This window comes from Lactuca virosa, chromosome 2 (genome assembly GCF_052849685.1).
Source record: "Lactuca virosa cultivar CGN04683 chromosome 2, Lactuca_virosa_CGN04683_v6, whole genome shotgun sequence".
Lineage (NCBI taxonomy): Eukaryota > Viridiplantae > Streptophyta > Magnoliopsida > Asterales > Asteraceae > Lactuca > Lactuca virosa.
In genome coordinates, this window is record NC_136427.1 from 46,729,258 (window position 1) to 46,743,200 (window position 13,943).

At 32.4% G+C, this 13,943-nt stretch overlaps 2 protein-coding genes across 2 annotated transcripts; both read left to right on the top strand.

Moving 5' to 3' along the window:
- The first annotated feature begins 2,581 nt into the window (after nucleotides 1-2,581).
- LOC145159093 (tRNA dimethylallyltransferase) lies at nucleotides 2,582-4,217 on the top strand. Its single transcript, XM_079077990.1, has 7 exons — nucleotides 2,582-2,765; nucleotides 2,861-2,981; nucleotides 3,088-3,131; nucleotides 3,200-3,310; nucleotides 3,437-3,529; nucleotides 3,707-3,813; nucleotides 3,907-4,217. Exons 1-7 carry the CDS (start codon nucleotides 2,686-2,688, stop codon nucleotides 4,035-4,037), a joined length of 687 nt encoding a protein of 228 aa, XP_078934116.1. The 5' UTR covers nucleotides 2,582-2,685; the 3' UTR covers nucleotides 4,038-4,217.
- Nucleotides 4,218-7,611: 3,394 nt separating this feature from the next.
- LOC145159094 (putative pentatricopeptide repeat-containing protein At3g15130) lies at nucleotides 7,612-9,842 on the top strand. Its single transcript, XM_079077991.1, has one exon. The coding sequence runs from the start codon at nucleotides 7,697-7,699 to the stop codon at nucleotides 9,524-9,526; it is 1,830 nt and encodes a 609-aa protein (XP_078934117.1). The 5' UTR covers nucleotides 7,612-7,696; the 3' UTR covers nucleotides 9,527-9,842.
- Nucleotides 9,843-13,943: the final 4,101 nt, after the last annotated feature.

The following is a 13,943-nucleotide window of genomic DNA, read 5'->3' on the forward strand; positions in this document are numbered from 1 at the left end:
CGGAACCCTAAATTGCAAGACCATTTAGATGCATCTTTAATCATTTTTTTCTGAAACCTATGAGGACGAGTTCAACAGAAGTAGAATGTAGGAAGATGAGATGCATATACATGGAAAGAAACGGGTGAGTGATGTTAGTTTTCGATGATGAGAGGTGGGGGAGGAGGAAGAACTGCTTGGTGGTTGTGGTAGCCCTCTACTTCTAGTCCGACAAAGATGTTATTGTCTTTAAAAAAATGTAGATTAGGGGCTCAAAGACCCAGATTTAAGCTTCTATCCAAAGCAGACATATGACAAACCTCTCATTCATCCTTTTTAGCCTTTCCAGATCTTCTTATTAAAAAAACGGAGCTTAAAGACCTAATATGTTTGTCTCCTTCAAGCAGATCTGGTTGTTCTCTCTCTCTCTCTCTATATATATATATATATATATATATATATATATATATATATATATATTTATGAAGGTTTAAGCATCTTCGATCGTAGAGGTGGTGACGATTGATTACAGTGAATTTGATCATCACAAGATACGTACTCAACCGGTGAATTTGATTAAGATGTCCCTAAGGATTTTTGCTGGAAGGTTTTCGGTGACCGGTGGGGTGGTGGTATCCGATGACTGGTGTTAGCGATGGGGGCTTGGGAGTGGGTGTTTGCTCTAAGTTTGCTTCAAATTTGCATGTATCTCACCAGAAAGCAATGATCGGAAAGTGGGTGGCGGTGTTGAATGTATTTCCCGATGGTATCTTAATGTGAGGATGAGGTGTGGAGGATGAATAAATTGGTGTATATGAAGTGGGAGTACATTCTTATTTTACAAATTAAAATAGATTAAGAGTTTTAAAAATATTTAAAAATGTTAGAAAATATCATTAAGAGCGATATAGTCTTTTCCTCTCTATCAGGGATGAAATTCACAACAAAATGAAACCATAGGAACGGTCCGAATGAATATATATATATATATATATATATATATATATATATATATATATATATATATATATATATAAAGACCATACACAAAATTTTGATGACCACGATTTCAATAATTTGTTCTAATAATAAATATGGAATAGCTTTCGAAAAGATTTCAAAAAGGGATAACGACTTAAAAGGGTAACATATCCTTTGATTTGTACACATTAAGTCACTGAGATTTTTTTTGTTCACATTTTCCCATTGAACTTGTTGAACTGTTCAAAAAACATCTTTATGACCTGCTATTGGAGGTTTAGCCGGTTTCCGGCGTATTTGACAGCTCTGGTCATTTTATCCGGTGTTCCTGATTTTTCCGGCGAACTCAAAAACTCCGACATTCATGATTTTCCATCAGATCACTATTCATCATCTTCAACCTCCGGCCATAGTGTTCTTAAGCAAACCTGAATCAATTTCTTGAGCCTAGGATCGTGTTCTGATCTAACCCACATATACACACACTCAAATATGAATAAATCATTTATGGAAAATCTATCAAAAAAACGAAATCACACACACATCCAGATCTGGGTTCGTGTTCTGAACAAACACACACACACACACTCAAATATGAATAAGCTCTCAAAAACACGATGAACAACCCTAATGAACTAGATAAAGATCTGAAACACATAATGAACAAATCCATCCGAAAAACTCCAGATTTCGAGTTTATTTTAGAAAAATCCATTTGCAATTTGAATTCTTTCCACATTATGCTCACAAACTCAGACTTGGGGGTAAGTTATTTTTTTCAGAAATCGAACACAGATGAAGATGAATACATACACACATGATGAACACGCATACACACCTTCGATTTGTTTGAAGCTTACAAACTCGAGGATTGGTATGGTATTCCAGAAACACATAAAGACGAAAAATCAAACTCAAGAACAACCCTTAGTTGAGTTAGGGTTTTCAAACCCAGAAATCGAGTTTGTATGTTTTAGGTTCCTTGAGGATGAACACACTCACATGTGAAAGTTTTCTCAAAATCGAGCTTGAAGATTTGACGAGTTCTTGAAGGTCTGACGAGTTTGAAGATGAACTCGAGTTAGGGTTTTCAAACCCAAAAATTGAGCTTGAAGATGAACTTGAATCTGGAATATATATTATTTGTGTTAATACCCCATAAACAATTTCATGTTCGATTTTTGAAGATCTTGGTTCATGTTCTGATCTAACATACACACACTTCAAAAATCATTTTTAGAGTGAGAAATTGTGATGTGTGTTCTTGAGTTTGAATAGAAGAAGATGACGATGAAGAATTGATTTCCGGGTTTGAGTTATTGAGTTTGAAAATCGAACACCCACATGAGTTTATGTTCAAAATTTGTTTAGATCTAACAAAGAGACATAAGGAGAGAACAAACCCGAGTTCTTGAGTTCGCCGGAAAAATCATGTTCACCGGAGAATATGATCGGAGCTTTGCCGGAGCAGTCAGATATGCCGGAAACCGGGTAAATCTACTATTGCAGGTTATAAGGATGTTTTTTAAACGATTCAACAAGTTCAATGAGAAAATATAAACAAAAAAAAGTTAGTGACAAAATATCTAAAAAAAACAAATAATAGATTAACTTTTTAAGTATTATCCCTTTCAAAAATCAAAAACACTAATCAGGGTGTTCCCAGGACCGAACTCGTTTTTCCGACTCACCACTGCTAACACAAGCCAAAGTCCGGTGGCAACAATGGTGGAGAGATTCTTTTCCATCAACGTCCCCGATTCACCCGACAATGCAATGATGCTGCTCACTGGCCCTCCCTCTTCGTAAGTTCCTCACTGTTACTCCCCTATACACAACATACTTTCTCTCGCACCGATTGATGAAATCGACTAAAACATTGCCATTGATGCTGTTACAGAGGGAAGACATCGCTGCTTTTTCAATTTGCATTCAATTCCATCGTTAACACCGATGATAAATCAGTCGTTTTCATTTGTAGTAGACGCAAATTAAGCACAAAGCCCCCTTTTCTCTCTCAAGTGATTTTTCCTTTCATCGTGTTTACAATTACTCATATGTTAATACCTCTTAGTCTTCAAATCTCATCAAATGTTATGGTTATGGATGTTAATGTTCCTTCTACAGGGAATTGATCCCTCTTCTGATGTATTTGATCGCATCCAAATGAAGTAAACTTCGAAACCCTAATATTCCGCTTCTTTTTTCATCTAAATTTACATTTTGATCTGATTTCTAGGTATGTAGAGGATGAAGAAGGGATCAACAAATTCTTCGCTGCATTTCACATGCATGATACGTTTCCTGTTTTGGTTATAATTGATGATCTTGGGGAATTTTTTGATGAAAAGTAATCTTGATATACATCCTCAAAGACGATCTTTGTATTATTGAATGCAATTTTTTTCCCTAAAATCTTACAGTTTAATCCATTACAAACCACTTCTTATTGACATTTTTATATTATGTAATGAAGAAATTGCCAACAAAGATACAATAGTCCACGTGGAAGAGAATTAGCAATAGCCCGAACTTTAGCTTTGTGTTGCAACGCAATTAATCATGCCAAGTAAGCAAAAAAAAAATTCTCTGTTACTACAGAGTAGAGATGAACAACCAGACCGGGCCTATGGTTACCAAACTAGGCTTTTTAAGCCGGTTTGGTTACCAGACCAGACTTTTTAAGCCTGGTCTGTTTTCACCTCTACTACAGATTGTAGAGGTTTTCACCTGATTTTGAACACAGTGAAAAAGGACCGTGTATGCTTTTGGTATCCGATACTCACCATGGTGACACCCCAAGATTGCTCCACATTTACAAGGGATGGCTCAACTCTATTTTCACCATCAAAGGTTTGGTTACCATAAATGTATATTTTTTAATTTTTATTAATAAGAGTTAACGTAAAGTTCATTGTTATTTTTTGATTTGTGTGTGGTTGGTAGGTGATGGAATTGGATCATTTATTCTGAAGAACAATAGCAGCTTAACAAAGAGTGCTAAGTATTCCATTGCACTTCAGTATTTAGTTTTGGAAGAAATCTATGAAACTGAAGAACAAAAATACCATCTCTAGATTTGAATCTTTATAGATAAAGTTTTTGTTAATCGGTTCATGGATTTGTATTTGTGTTCGTTTAGGACTAGATCTAATTTTGTTTGTAAGTAGGGGTAGTATGGTCAATTTCTCCCCCATCCATTTTTTTTGACTTGATGTTTGTTTTGTAAATATGTAGAAAAGCAAAGACCTTTTGGACATTTTGACCCCATAGATAGATATTTTCTAGTAAAGATAACTGTCATTTTTATATAATGAAAAAAGAAATTGTAATAGGATAAAAGAAATTCTTTCGACAAATTTACAAACATAACAGAAAACAATACAAAAGTTAAATTGAAATAAGTTTCATACCACATATTCCAATTCCTTTTATATATTTCATATATATTTCATTCGTATCAAAAACATTCTATGAACTTTACACTTTACACTCCATATTCAAAGATTCACATTGGTTGCTTCGCTACAAGTAACAAATATTTATTTAACATAACTAAGTTTTTGAAATAAGTTTGTAACATAAGAGTTAAATTTAACATACACAATATATTACTATAAAATTTTATAATATAACATCATAATTAACAACTGTTACATATTGAAATCATTATAAAATAGCAAACCAAAATACATAAACTCATAGTTTGAGAAATAAATTGCAAAAAAAAAAAAAAAAAAACTAAAAAATTAACGCATAATATAACATCAGATGATGTGGATTGGAGCAAGTTTGTAATAAGATTGATAGAAAAAAAATTGAGATTTGGGTATCTTGGACAAAGAACATTTAGCTTTTAAAAGGCTCAAATTAAAAAAATGTTCGATGCCACGAGTTTATAACTTTTACTTTAGAATAAAAAGTTTAGAATAAAAAAATTATTTCAAGTAGTTTTTAAAATCTTTTATTTTTTTTAAAATATGAATTTACATATTTAACAAAGTTACAACTAGGGATGTTATTCAGGTCAGAACCGAACCGAACCCGAATAACCCGAAAACCGAATAAGGGTAATTGCATGAACCGAAAACCGAACCGATTAACCAATACGGGTTCGGTTCGGTTCGGGTATTAATCGGTTCGGTTCGGTTATTACCCGAATAACATGCACAAGATGATTAATAACCTAATATAACTGGAAAAAAACCGAATAAACCGTATTAGAATTTTATAACCCGAATAACCTAAATAATAGAATAACAATGTACTTTTATACATCAACATAAAACATTTAAAGACTAACATAACACAATAACACATTGAAAAAATAACATCTACATAGTAGATTAATATAATGAGAATTAATTTCTTACTTAAGTTTCTTGAGTTGGAGTCTAATTTTCCATGACTAGACAAAGTATGAATTCGTGAATCCTTAGAGACAATAGGAAGGGTCGATTTTTGAAAGTTGGAAACAAGAGGAATGATCGATAATAGTGATTTCAAGTTTGGAAATAGATGAGAAGATTGGTCGATTTTGAAACGGGGAGGAGGAATGCTTATTCGGGTCGGGTATTTAGAATCGAATAAGCTCTTATTTGGGTAACCTGAACCGAATAACCCGTGAACCGAATAAGCATAATATAGATACCCGAAACCCGAATCGAATTGCTTATTCGGGCCTAGTTCGGTTCGGGTTTCGGTTCGGATCAGGTTTTCGGGCCAAATTCCATCCCTAATTACAACTACGTTTTGTCAAATACTTTTACAAAAATAAAAATTTCTAACTAACGACAATTTTTACAAAATATGGTTTCGGTGGTGAAGCGTAAATGGCAATATATCAATACTCTATAAGTAATCACATCATCATTTTATAAATATTCTTTTAGATAAATTGATTTTTAACTATCCATAAATTTCCATAAAGAAATTGCAATATAATGTTTGTAATATTATTGAAAGATTTTTATCTATATTCGTGTGAACTTTTATAATTATATCCATATTCTTGTAGAACATCGAAGTATATTCTTAGAAGTTAATTATTTTTTAATAATAAAAAAAAATCAATTTAAAAATAATGTTTTTAATTTTTAAATATATTAATTATGACATAATTAATATATTTAAAAATTAAAAACAATATTTTTAAATTGATTTTTTATTATTAAAAAACAATTAACTTGTTCTATTACAGTATTCCCTTTCTTCCAAAAATCCCAAGTTACATCTACCGTCACATTTGTAGAAGTCGAGGCCATTCGCAGGACCGGCTGATTTTTAGTAAAGGTAAGGAACCGACAACAGAAATCTAGGGGATCTTCGATTGATAAAATATTCTCTGTGAGAGGTAAACAACAATCTTATGGTGTAAAATTAACCTTGATTTAAGTTCGGATATAAAGAGAGAAGAAATTTTGAATGAGCTCCACCAAATAGAAATAAACAACCATCATATTTTTTTTCCAGCTTTGATTTCATGAATTCTAGTTTTTATTATGCTTTTGGTTCTGCATATGAGTTTTTAAATAACTATTTAGAGCTTCTAAGTTTTGGAATTTTTGTTCATATTCCTCGTCTTAAAAATCTATTCATGTCTCCCAAAACAAAAAAAAATGTCTACTAGCTTTGTTCGTGTTTGTAGTCTTGTAGATATGTGATAGTCAGTAGTCAGTAGTCATCAGACTTTTCATCTTCAATTTAATTCTTTTTGAACGGAAATTTTTTTATTCAAAACCCATAGCAAGGAGCTAGAGACAAAAACATAACAAATAAGACAGAGTTAACTGCAAAAGGAAGGTTATACCAAACATGCTAATCCAAAGAATTCTCTTTCCATCTATTCTTAATCCATAAGAAAAAATTCGCCTTAATCTCTTCTACCACGCGAGAGGGGGACAAGAAAATGTTGTTGAAAACATTGTTATTCCTAGCTTTCCATATGAACTAAAGAGAAGTCAAGAACACAGTATGGGTCATTTTACGTTGCATCGGAGATTGACAACTTCAATCTAATGGGTTCTAGTTTTCATTTGTAACCTTCTAAGAGAGGTGTTTCCAAGTTTAAGTGTAATTAACAACAAACCTTCATCTATGATAATTTTGTTTGTTTTTGATAATAGGTTCGTGGGTGGATGGGAGATGAATGATTAACATAAAGGTGTGCATTGTGGGTAGATGAGATAATAGTAATATTGTAATATTACAAGTTAATTGTTTTTTTTCATAATAAAAATCAATTTAAAGATAATATTTTCAATTTTTTAAGATATTAATTATGATAATTTTTTTTTCAATAATAAAAATCAATTTAAAGATAATATTTTTAATTTTTAAAGATATTAATTATGATAAATTAAATATTTGGTTATACACATAAGTTCTTAGGTTTTATAAAATAATATATGCAATTTAAAGTTTTACAAAAATTTATAAAAATACAGACGAAATACTCTCTAATCCCTAATCTAGTTCATATTATTTTGTATAATATTCAAAACCAATTCATTCTCCTTAATTTAGTTCATATATATATATATATATATATATATATATATATATATATATATATATATATATATATATATATATATATATATATATATATATATATATATATTTTATAATATTCGAAACCAATTCGTTAATTTTTACAAATCACTTCACTTCAGCAGATAGCATTGCACAACGCACATGATGATTTCTTAGGTAAGTCCGAAATAATTCAGTAGGGATGCGTCGAATCCACCATGCACTCGTGGCCTTGTCTTGGTTTCGATCACCATCTCCACTAGTCCCCCAAAATATCATCCCAACGTCGACTCTGCTTCAATTGCACACCTTACATATCTCGGAACTAATTTCACCTACACCAACCAACGAATCCTCCCTAGGGATCGCTCATGCTACTGTAATCAAGAATGCTGCTATCACTCACTTGGATGTGAGCAACTATCTATTGAGCTTATATGTAAAGTTCCGAAATTTAACACTCGCCCACCAACTGTTCGATGAAATTCCTCAGAGAGATGTGCGATCATGGACTATCCTTATTTCCGGGTTTTCACGAATTGGATCACACAACCTGGCCTTAGGTTTATTTACCCAGATGCAAAAGGAACGTATTACCCCAAATCAGTTCACATTTTCGAGTGTTTTGAAGTGTTGTGGAAGTGCAAAGGAGCTTAACATGGGTAAAACGATTCTTGGATGGATATTGAGAAAAGGGGTTTTTTTAGACACGACATTACAGAATTCCATTCTTGATTTCTATGTGAAATGTCAGGCTTATGATTATGCCACAAAGTTTTTTGAATTGATGACTGATAAAGATACAGTCTCATGGAATATAATGATCAGTGCACTTTTGAAGAACAAAGATATAAAAAAAGCTGAGGATTTATTCTTGCAATTACCCAATAAAGATCCAGCAAGTTGGAATACTATCATAGATGGAAATTTGCAAAATGGGTATGAACAAAGGGCACTCCAACTTCTTTACCAAATGGTGACAAATGGTACATCTTTTACACATTTTACTTTCTCAATAGCTTTAATATTAGCATCTTCTTTAAATCATATCAATTTAGGAAAACAAATTCATGGTAAACTTCTAAGAGTTGGAATCCATGATTCCTTCATCAAGAATTCACTTCTTGACATGTACTCCAAATGTGGCGAAATGGAAAAAGCAATGATCATTTTCAAAACTTCAGAAGTTGACTTTGTGTCTTTAAGTTCAATAGTTAGTGGTTACATTCAAAATGGTAAGATAGAAGATGGTTTAAAAGTTTTCACCTTTATGGTTCATGAACATGGCGAAATTGACAAATTTACCCTTGCGAGTATTCTTTCTGGTTGTTCTGATTCCGGGCTTTTGGATCTTGGTCAACTTATACATACATATGTATTGAAAACGGGACATGAAGATGTGTTTTTAAGTTCATCAATGATAGACATGTATGCCAAATGTGGAAAGTTACAATGTTCTTTGTTAGTTTTTAAAGAATCCAAGATTAGAAATGTTGTGTTATGGACTTCCATAATATCTAGTTTTGCATCACATGGTGAAGGAAAGGAGACTATTCGGCTTTTTGAGATGATGAGAAACGAAGGGGTTGAACCAAATGAGATAACTTTTTTAGGGATTTTAACTGCTTGTAGTTATCAAGGGTTAGTTAAAGAAGGGTGTGATTATTTCATGTTAATGAAAGATTTTCATGGCATTAAGCCTGAAGTCGAGCATTATACTTGTATGGTGGATCTTTTGGGAAGAGGTGGTAGGTTGAATGAGGTAAAGGGTTTTATTTTTGAGAATAAAATTTCGCATTTGAGTGTTGTTTGGAAAGTGTTTTTATTTTATTGTAATTTATATAAAGATTTAGAGATGGCGAAATGGGTTTGTGAAAAGTTATGTGAAGTTGAGCCATTAGAGAGTGGAGGTTATGTTTTAATGTCGAACAAGTGTGTGAATGATTGTAGGTGGGAGGAAGTTGCTAGGATAAAGGGTTTGATGCAAGAAAAGGGAATAAAAAAGAAACCTGGCCAATCTTGGATCCAATGAAAATTGAGCTCACACTGTCCCAAAAACATTTTGTAAGATGTAAATCAGGTATACAGTGGTCTACCAGGTAACTGATATAAGAGCCCATGTAGGCCAATGCTTACAGGGGCTCAATCCACAATGTACTTAAAACCCTGAAATTTGTTTATGTAAAACGTTATACAATTCCAAGAAAATCATGTGAGATATAAAGAATGCTATAGGTGGTGACTTAAGAGTGTAGAGCCCACAAGAAGCCCAATCCAAATTGGAATTAGAAAGACTTGAAACCATAGATTATTTTTTTGTAAAGATAGAAAGTCCCTAATATTGTACACTATTAAGTTTGATAAAATTTCTAAGTTCATTGTTACAAAAAAAAAAAAAAAGATAGGTGTTGCAAGTATAAAGTTTCTTTAAAATAATAAATATTGGATTTTCAACATTTTAGTTCTAATGTTTAGCAAATTCATTCTAAATATTCCTAATGATCATGGTTTTACAAGGTTGTATAATTGAAAGATGTAAACTCTAAAAATAATGGTTTGATATATTTCAGTTAGATATATTTATCACCAAATGCACTTTAGCGAGATGGAGAGAGAGTCAACAACTATCTTATCATTACAAATTCTAATTATCAGATTTGTACCTTAATCTCAGGATTATAGTGATCGACTTACTAATAGGCAATAGCCTTAAAGGCGACGTGATCATTATTTTCTACTGTAGATAAATAAATATAACCATTATTTTTCAGGAAAAAAACCATCATTAAACGATATTTAATATACACATTAAATTCAATACGAGGAAATGAGCACTTTATTTTAAAGACAAAACCAAAGAAATTACTTCCAATAAAAAAACAAACCTTAACCTACCACCAAAAGAATTAACAAATCAAAATCAAGAAAATATCTTAAGTTATTTTTATTTTTTTAACGGTTGGTATATATATGTATTTAAAAGAAAAAAAAAACTAGCAAAGGGATTAAAGGTACAAGGTGCAAAACAACAAAAATAAGAAACAACAGAAAAACAACCGTTAAGAGATTATGCATTTATCTTTACAGATTGTAAGATTATGCATTTATCTTTACAGATTGCAACAACAGCTTGTTCAGTTGAGACTTCATTTTTTTTTTCCTGTAGTTTATCCAAATGTGAGATAGTATATGCACCTCGTTTCCAGGACCGTGTGAGATTTATGATCTACGGAATCTCCATACAACCAGATAAAGACTAATATGATCGACTCGTATAGTGCGTCAAGACCGGTAGACTTTATTTTTGCATTCTCCAATAATACATCTATAGATGGACATGTTGAGGGCAACCTTTTCCACTAGATTCTTAACGCATTCCACACATCCTTTATTTGGGGCAGTTAAGAAATACACGTTCCTCATTTTCTAGGCATACATTGTAGATTTTGCAAAGAGATAAAGAAGATATACCAAACCTTGCAAGGTTTTCCAATATGTGGAGTTTACGATGACAGATTCTCCATGCTAATAGGTTTAATTTGTCGGGAACTAATTATCCTAGATCCATTCCCCATTTGAGGATGATAGTTGTTTAGATTCCATATAATGTTTGAAAGAAGACACCATGAATTCGTCACATGGTTCTAGTCCCAATTCCAACAAGTTTATCCATTCGGAGATAATGACGATGAAAAAAAACTTCGAAATTTGATGTTTTTTTTTTGTTATGTATTGATACAAGTTTACAACAACACCATTTTCTCTTCGCCACTTATGGATGTGTAAAATCGACATTATCACCATAGATCGCTTTTATGATGCTGATCCATATTTGAGACCCACATGTTCGAAACCTCCACCACAACTTCCCTAGGAAAACATAGTTGCGTGCTGTTATCACCATAGATGGATTTTATTATGTCAGTCCATATATCAAAAAATTAATTTCTTGTCCTCTACAAATAGACATCTGTAACACTCAAATTTATACACTAAGATTTAGCATAAAGAAGGAAATTGATTGCACCAATGTCAAATAAAATTAGTCATAGGTTCCTTCGTTGTCACAAAACATATACACAATTAGAGTAAGGTTTGGTATTACAACAAGTGAACATTCTAAGTATCAAAAATATTACTAACAAAAACAAATTTATAATTGTTTGCTAACGCTATTTATGTTCTTCTAATAAAAGATGTGCACCTCCCTTCTAAAAGTTATCTACTTATTTAAATTTCACAAGTGGAACACATGTTAACAAAAATTTATGAGACAATAGTATCTCATGAGTACATAGAATAAAATATGTAAAATATATCAAAATATTTATAAATTCCCAACAATTCAATCAATCATACCAAACATATAAGGATTTAAGTTATATCAAACAACTGGATTTAAGTTATATCAAACAACTGGGGAGTTTATATAACACACTATATGGGGAGTTTATACCCTTAAGCACCAACCATGAAGAGTTCATACCCCTAGCACATCCATATCGAGAGTTCATACCCTCTTTATGGATCCGATATCTACACAAATTTCCAAACTGGTAATACATGAAGTATCCCTTGGCAACTAAGGAGTTTTGGTTATGTGTGAAGTTGTGGATGGGAGATGTGAAGTGAGCTTTTATTTGAGAAACGAAGAGTGAAGACATGTTATGCGAAGTGTAGCATTCCAAACTTCATGACAAAAAATTTCATTTTTAATTACATAATTATAAAACCATTAGTCTGAAAACTGTTGGATTAGGTGTCTAAACCCATAACTATAATTGGGATGTACTTGACCCGATAGTAGCATGATCCTTTTGGGTTGCCTTCTGTGACAACCTGAAAAATCCTAGAGCAAACTAAGTCAAAACTTCACTCAGATATCAGTAGATTCACAACGCACTTGATGCAATGGAACATTGAAAGCCAAGAGAGAGCATACTTATACAAGTTTATATGTATATACACTTTGAAAGCCAAGTTATAATGAACTTTTGAAAGGCAAATGAAGTCAACAAGCCTTAAGGAGTCAAAAGGAAATCAACACAAGTCCAAGTAATAAGTTTAAAAGTTAGTTGGTGTATATGACTTAAGGATTTAGATTCTTAGAAGCCTTGGAAACCCAAGATCCGTAAACACCCCTAATGGGCCCTCTCTTGGCCGTAAACACCCCTTAGTGGACCTTATTTGGCCGTGAACACCTTAAATGGGGTATGTTAGGGCGTAAACTACTTTAGGAATCAATCTTTGGGCGTAAACACCTTAGGGAATCCATGCTAGGGCGAAAACACCTTAGGGAACCCATGCTAGGGTGTAAACACTCTAGGGAATCCTTGGGCGTAAACACCTTAGGGAATCAAAGTTTGGGCGAAAACTCCTTAGTGGACCACACCTAAACGAAAACAACTTCATATCTTAAGGGGTTTACGAATTGGAATGAGGATAAGACAAAAATGGTTGACTCTAGGACTTGATATCTCTCTTGTTTCCAACGAAATCCCAGTAAACCATGTAGGAACCACCATGTATCCATAATATAACCAACAGTCCTCAAAGCAAACTTCACATCAACCTCACTTCTCTTATTTAAACGAGAACCTCCTTGTTAAACCTCACAATTCCCTCATTTTGCTCTCTGATTATTTCATACTCCCTCCCTTCACTTAGCAAACAATTCATACTTCCTCAAGAACAAGCTTAGGATCTTTCAAGCTCCACATTCTTCCAAGTATCATCCCTAGATCCTTGTAAGTATTTCGAGTTTAGCTAGTGGTTTCACACAAGATTTTGTTTATTTCATCTTATTTACATATAATATTATGTGTTAATATTCTTAGGATATACTAAGTTTCAAAGAGTTTATCAAACTCTTCAAGTTCTTAGGCTTGAAAATTTCTCAACATCATTTCCAACCATCCACTAAACTAAACCAAGGTGAGCTTCATACCCCCATATTTTCAAGCTTTTTCTATGTTTTAGGGGGGGAAATACAAGTCAAACTTTGATTATTCCACAAATAACTACAAGTTTTTCATCTTTATGTTAAGGATAAATTATTATTTGTACAAGTTATGGTATACTCTAGTTTTGGTATAAATATTGTGATATGTATATATATATATATATATCAGCAAAACTAACATGATCAATGTTATAAAATCGTAAGAAAAGTTAAGATCTATAAACTACATGACTTTTTGGGAACCTTTATTAAAAGATAGCTTTACTAGTAAACTTTGGTACGGTATAGTCATTTACTAATCTAGTGGGTTTTAATACCTAAATACTATGTTTTGAATTCATATTTTTCATGTTGGAACACACCTTTATATTTATATAAAAGAGTACATAAATAATTTCAAACCAACAAGATAAACTATAATCGGTATAGTTTGGAAGTCACGACCCACACTTTTCAAAAGACATGTTTAATCATTTAAAGGTATAAC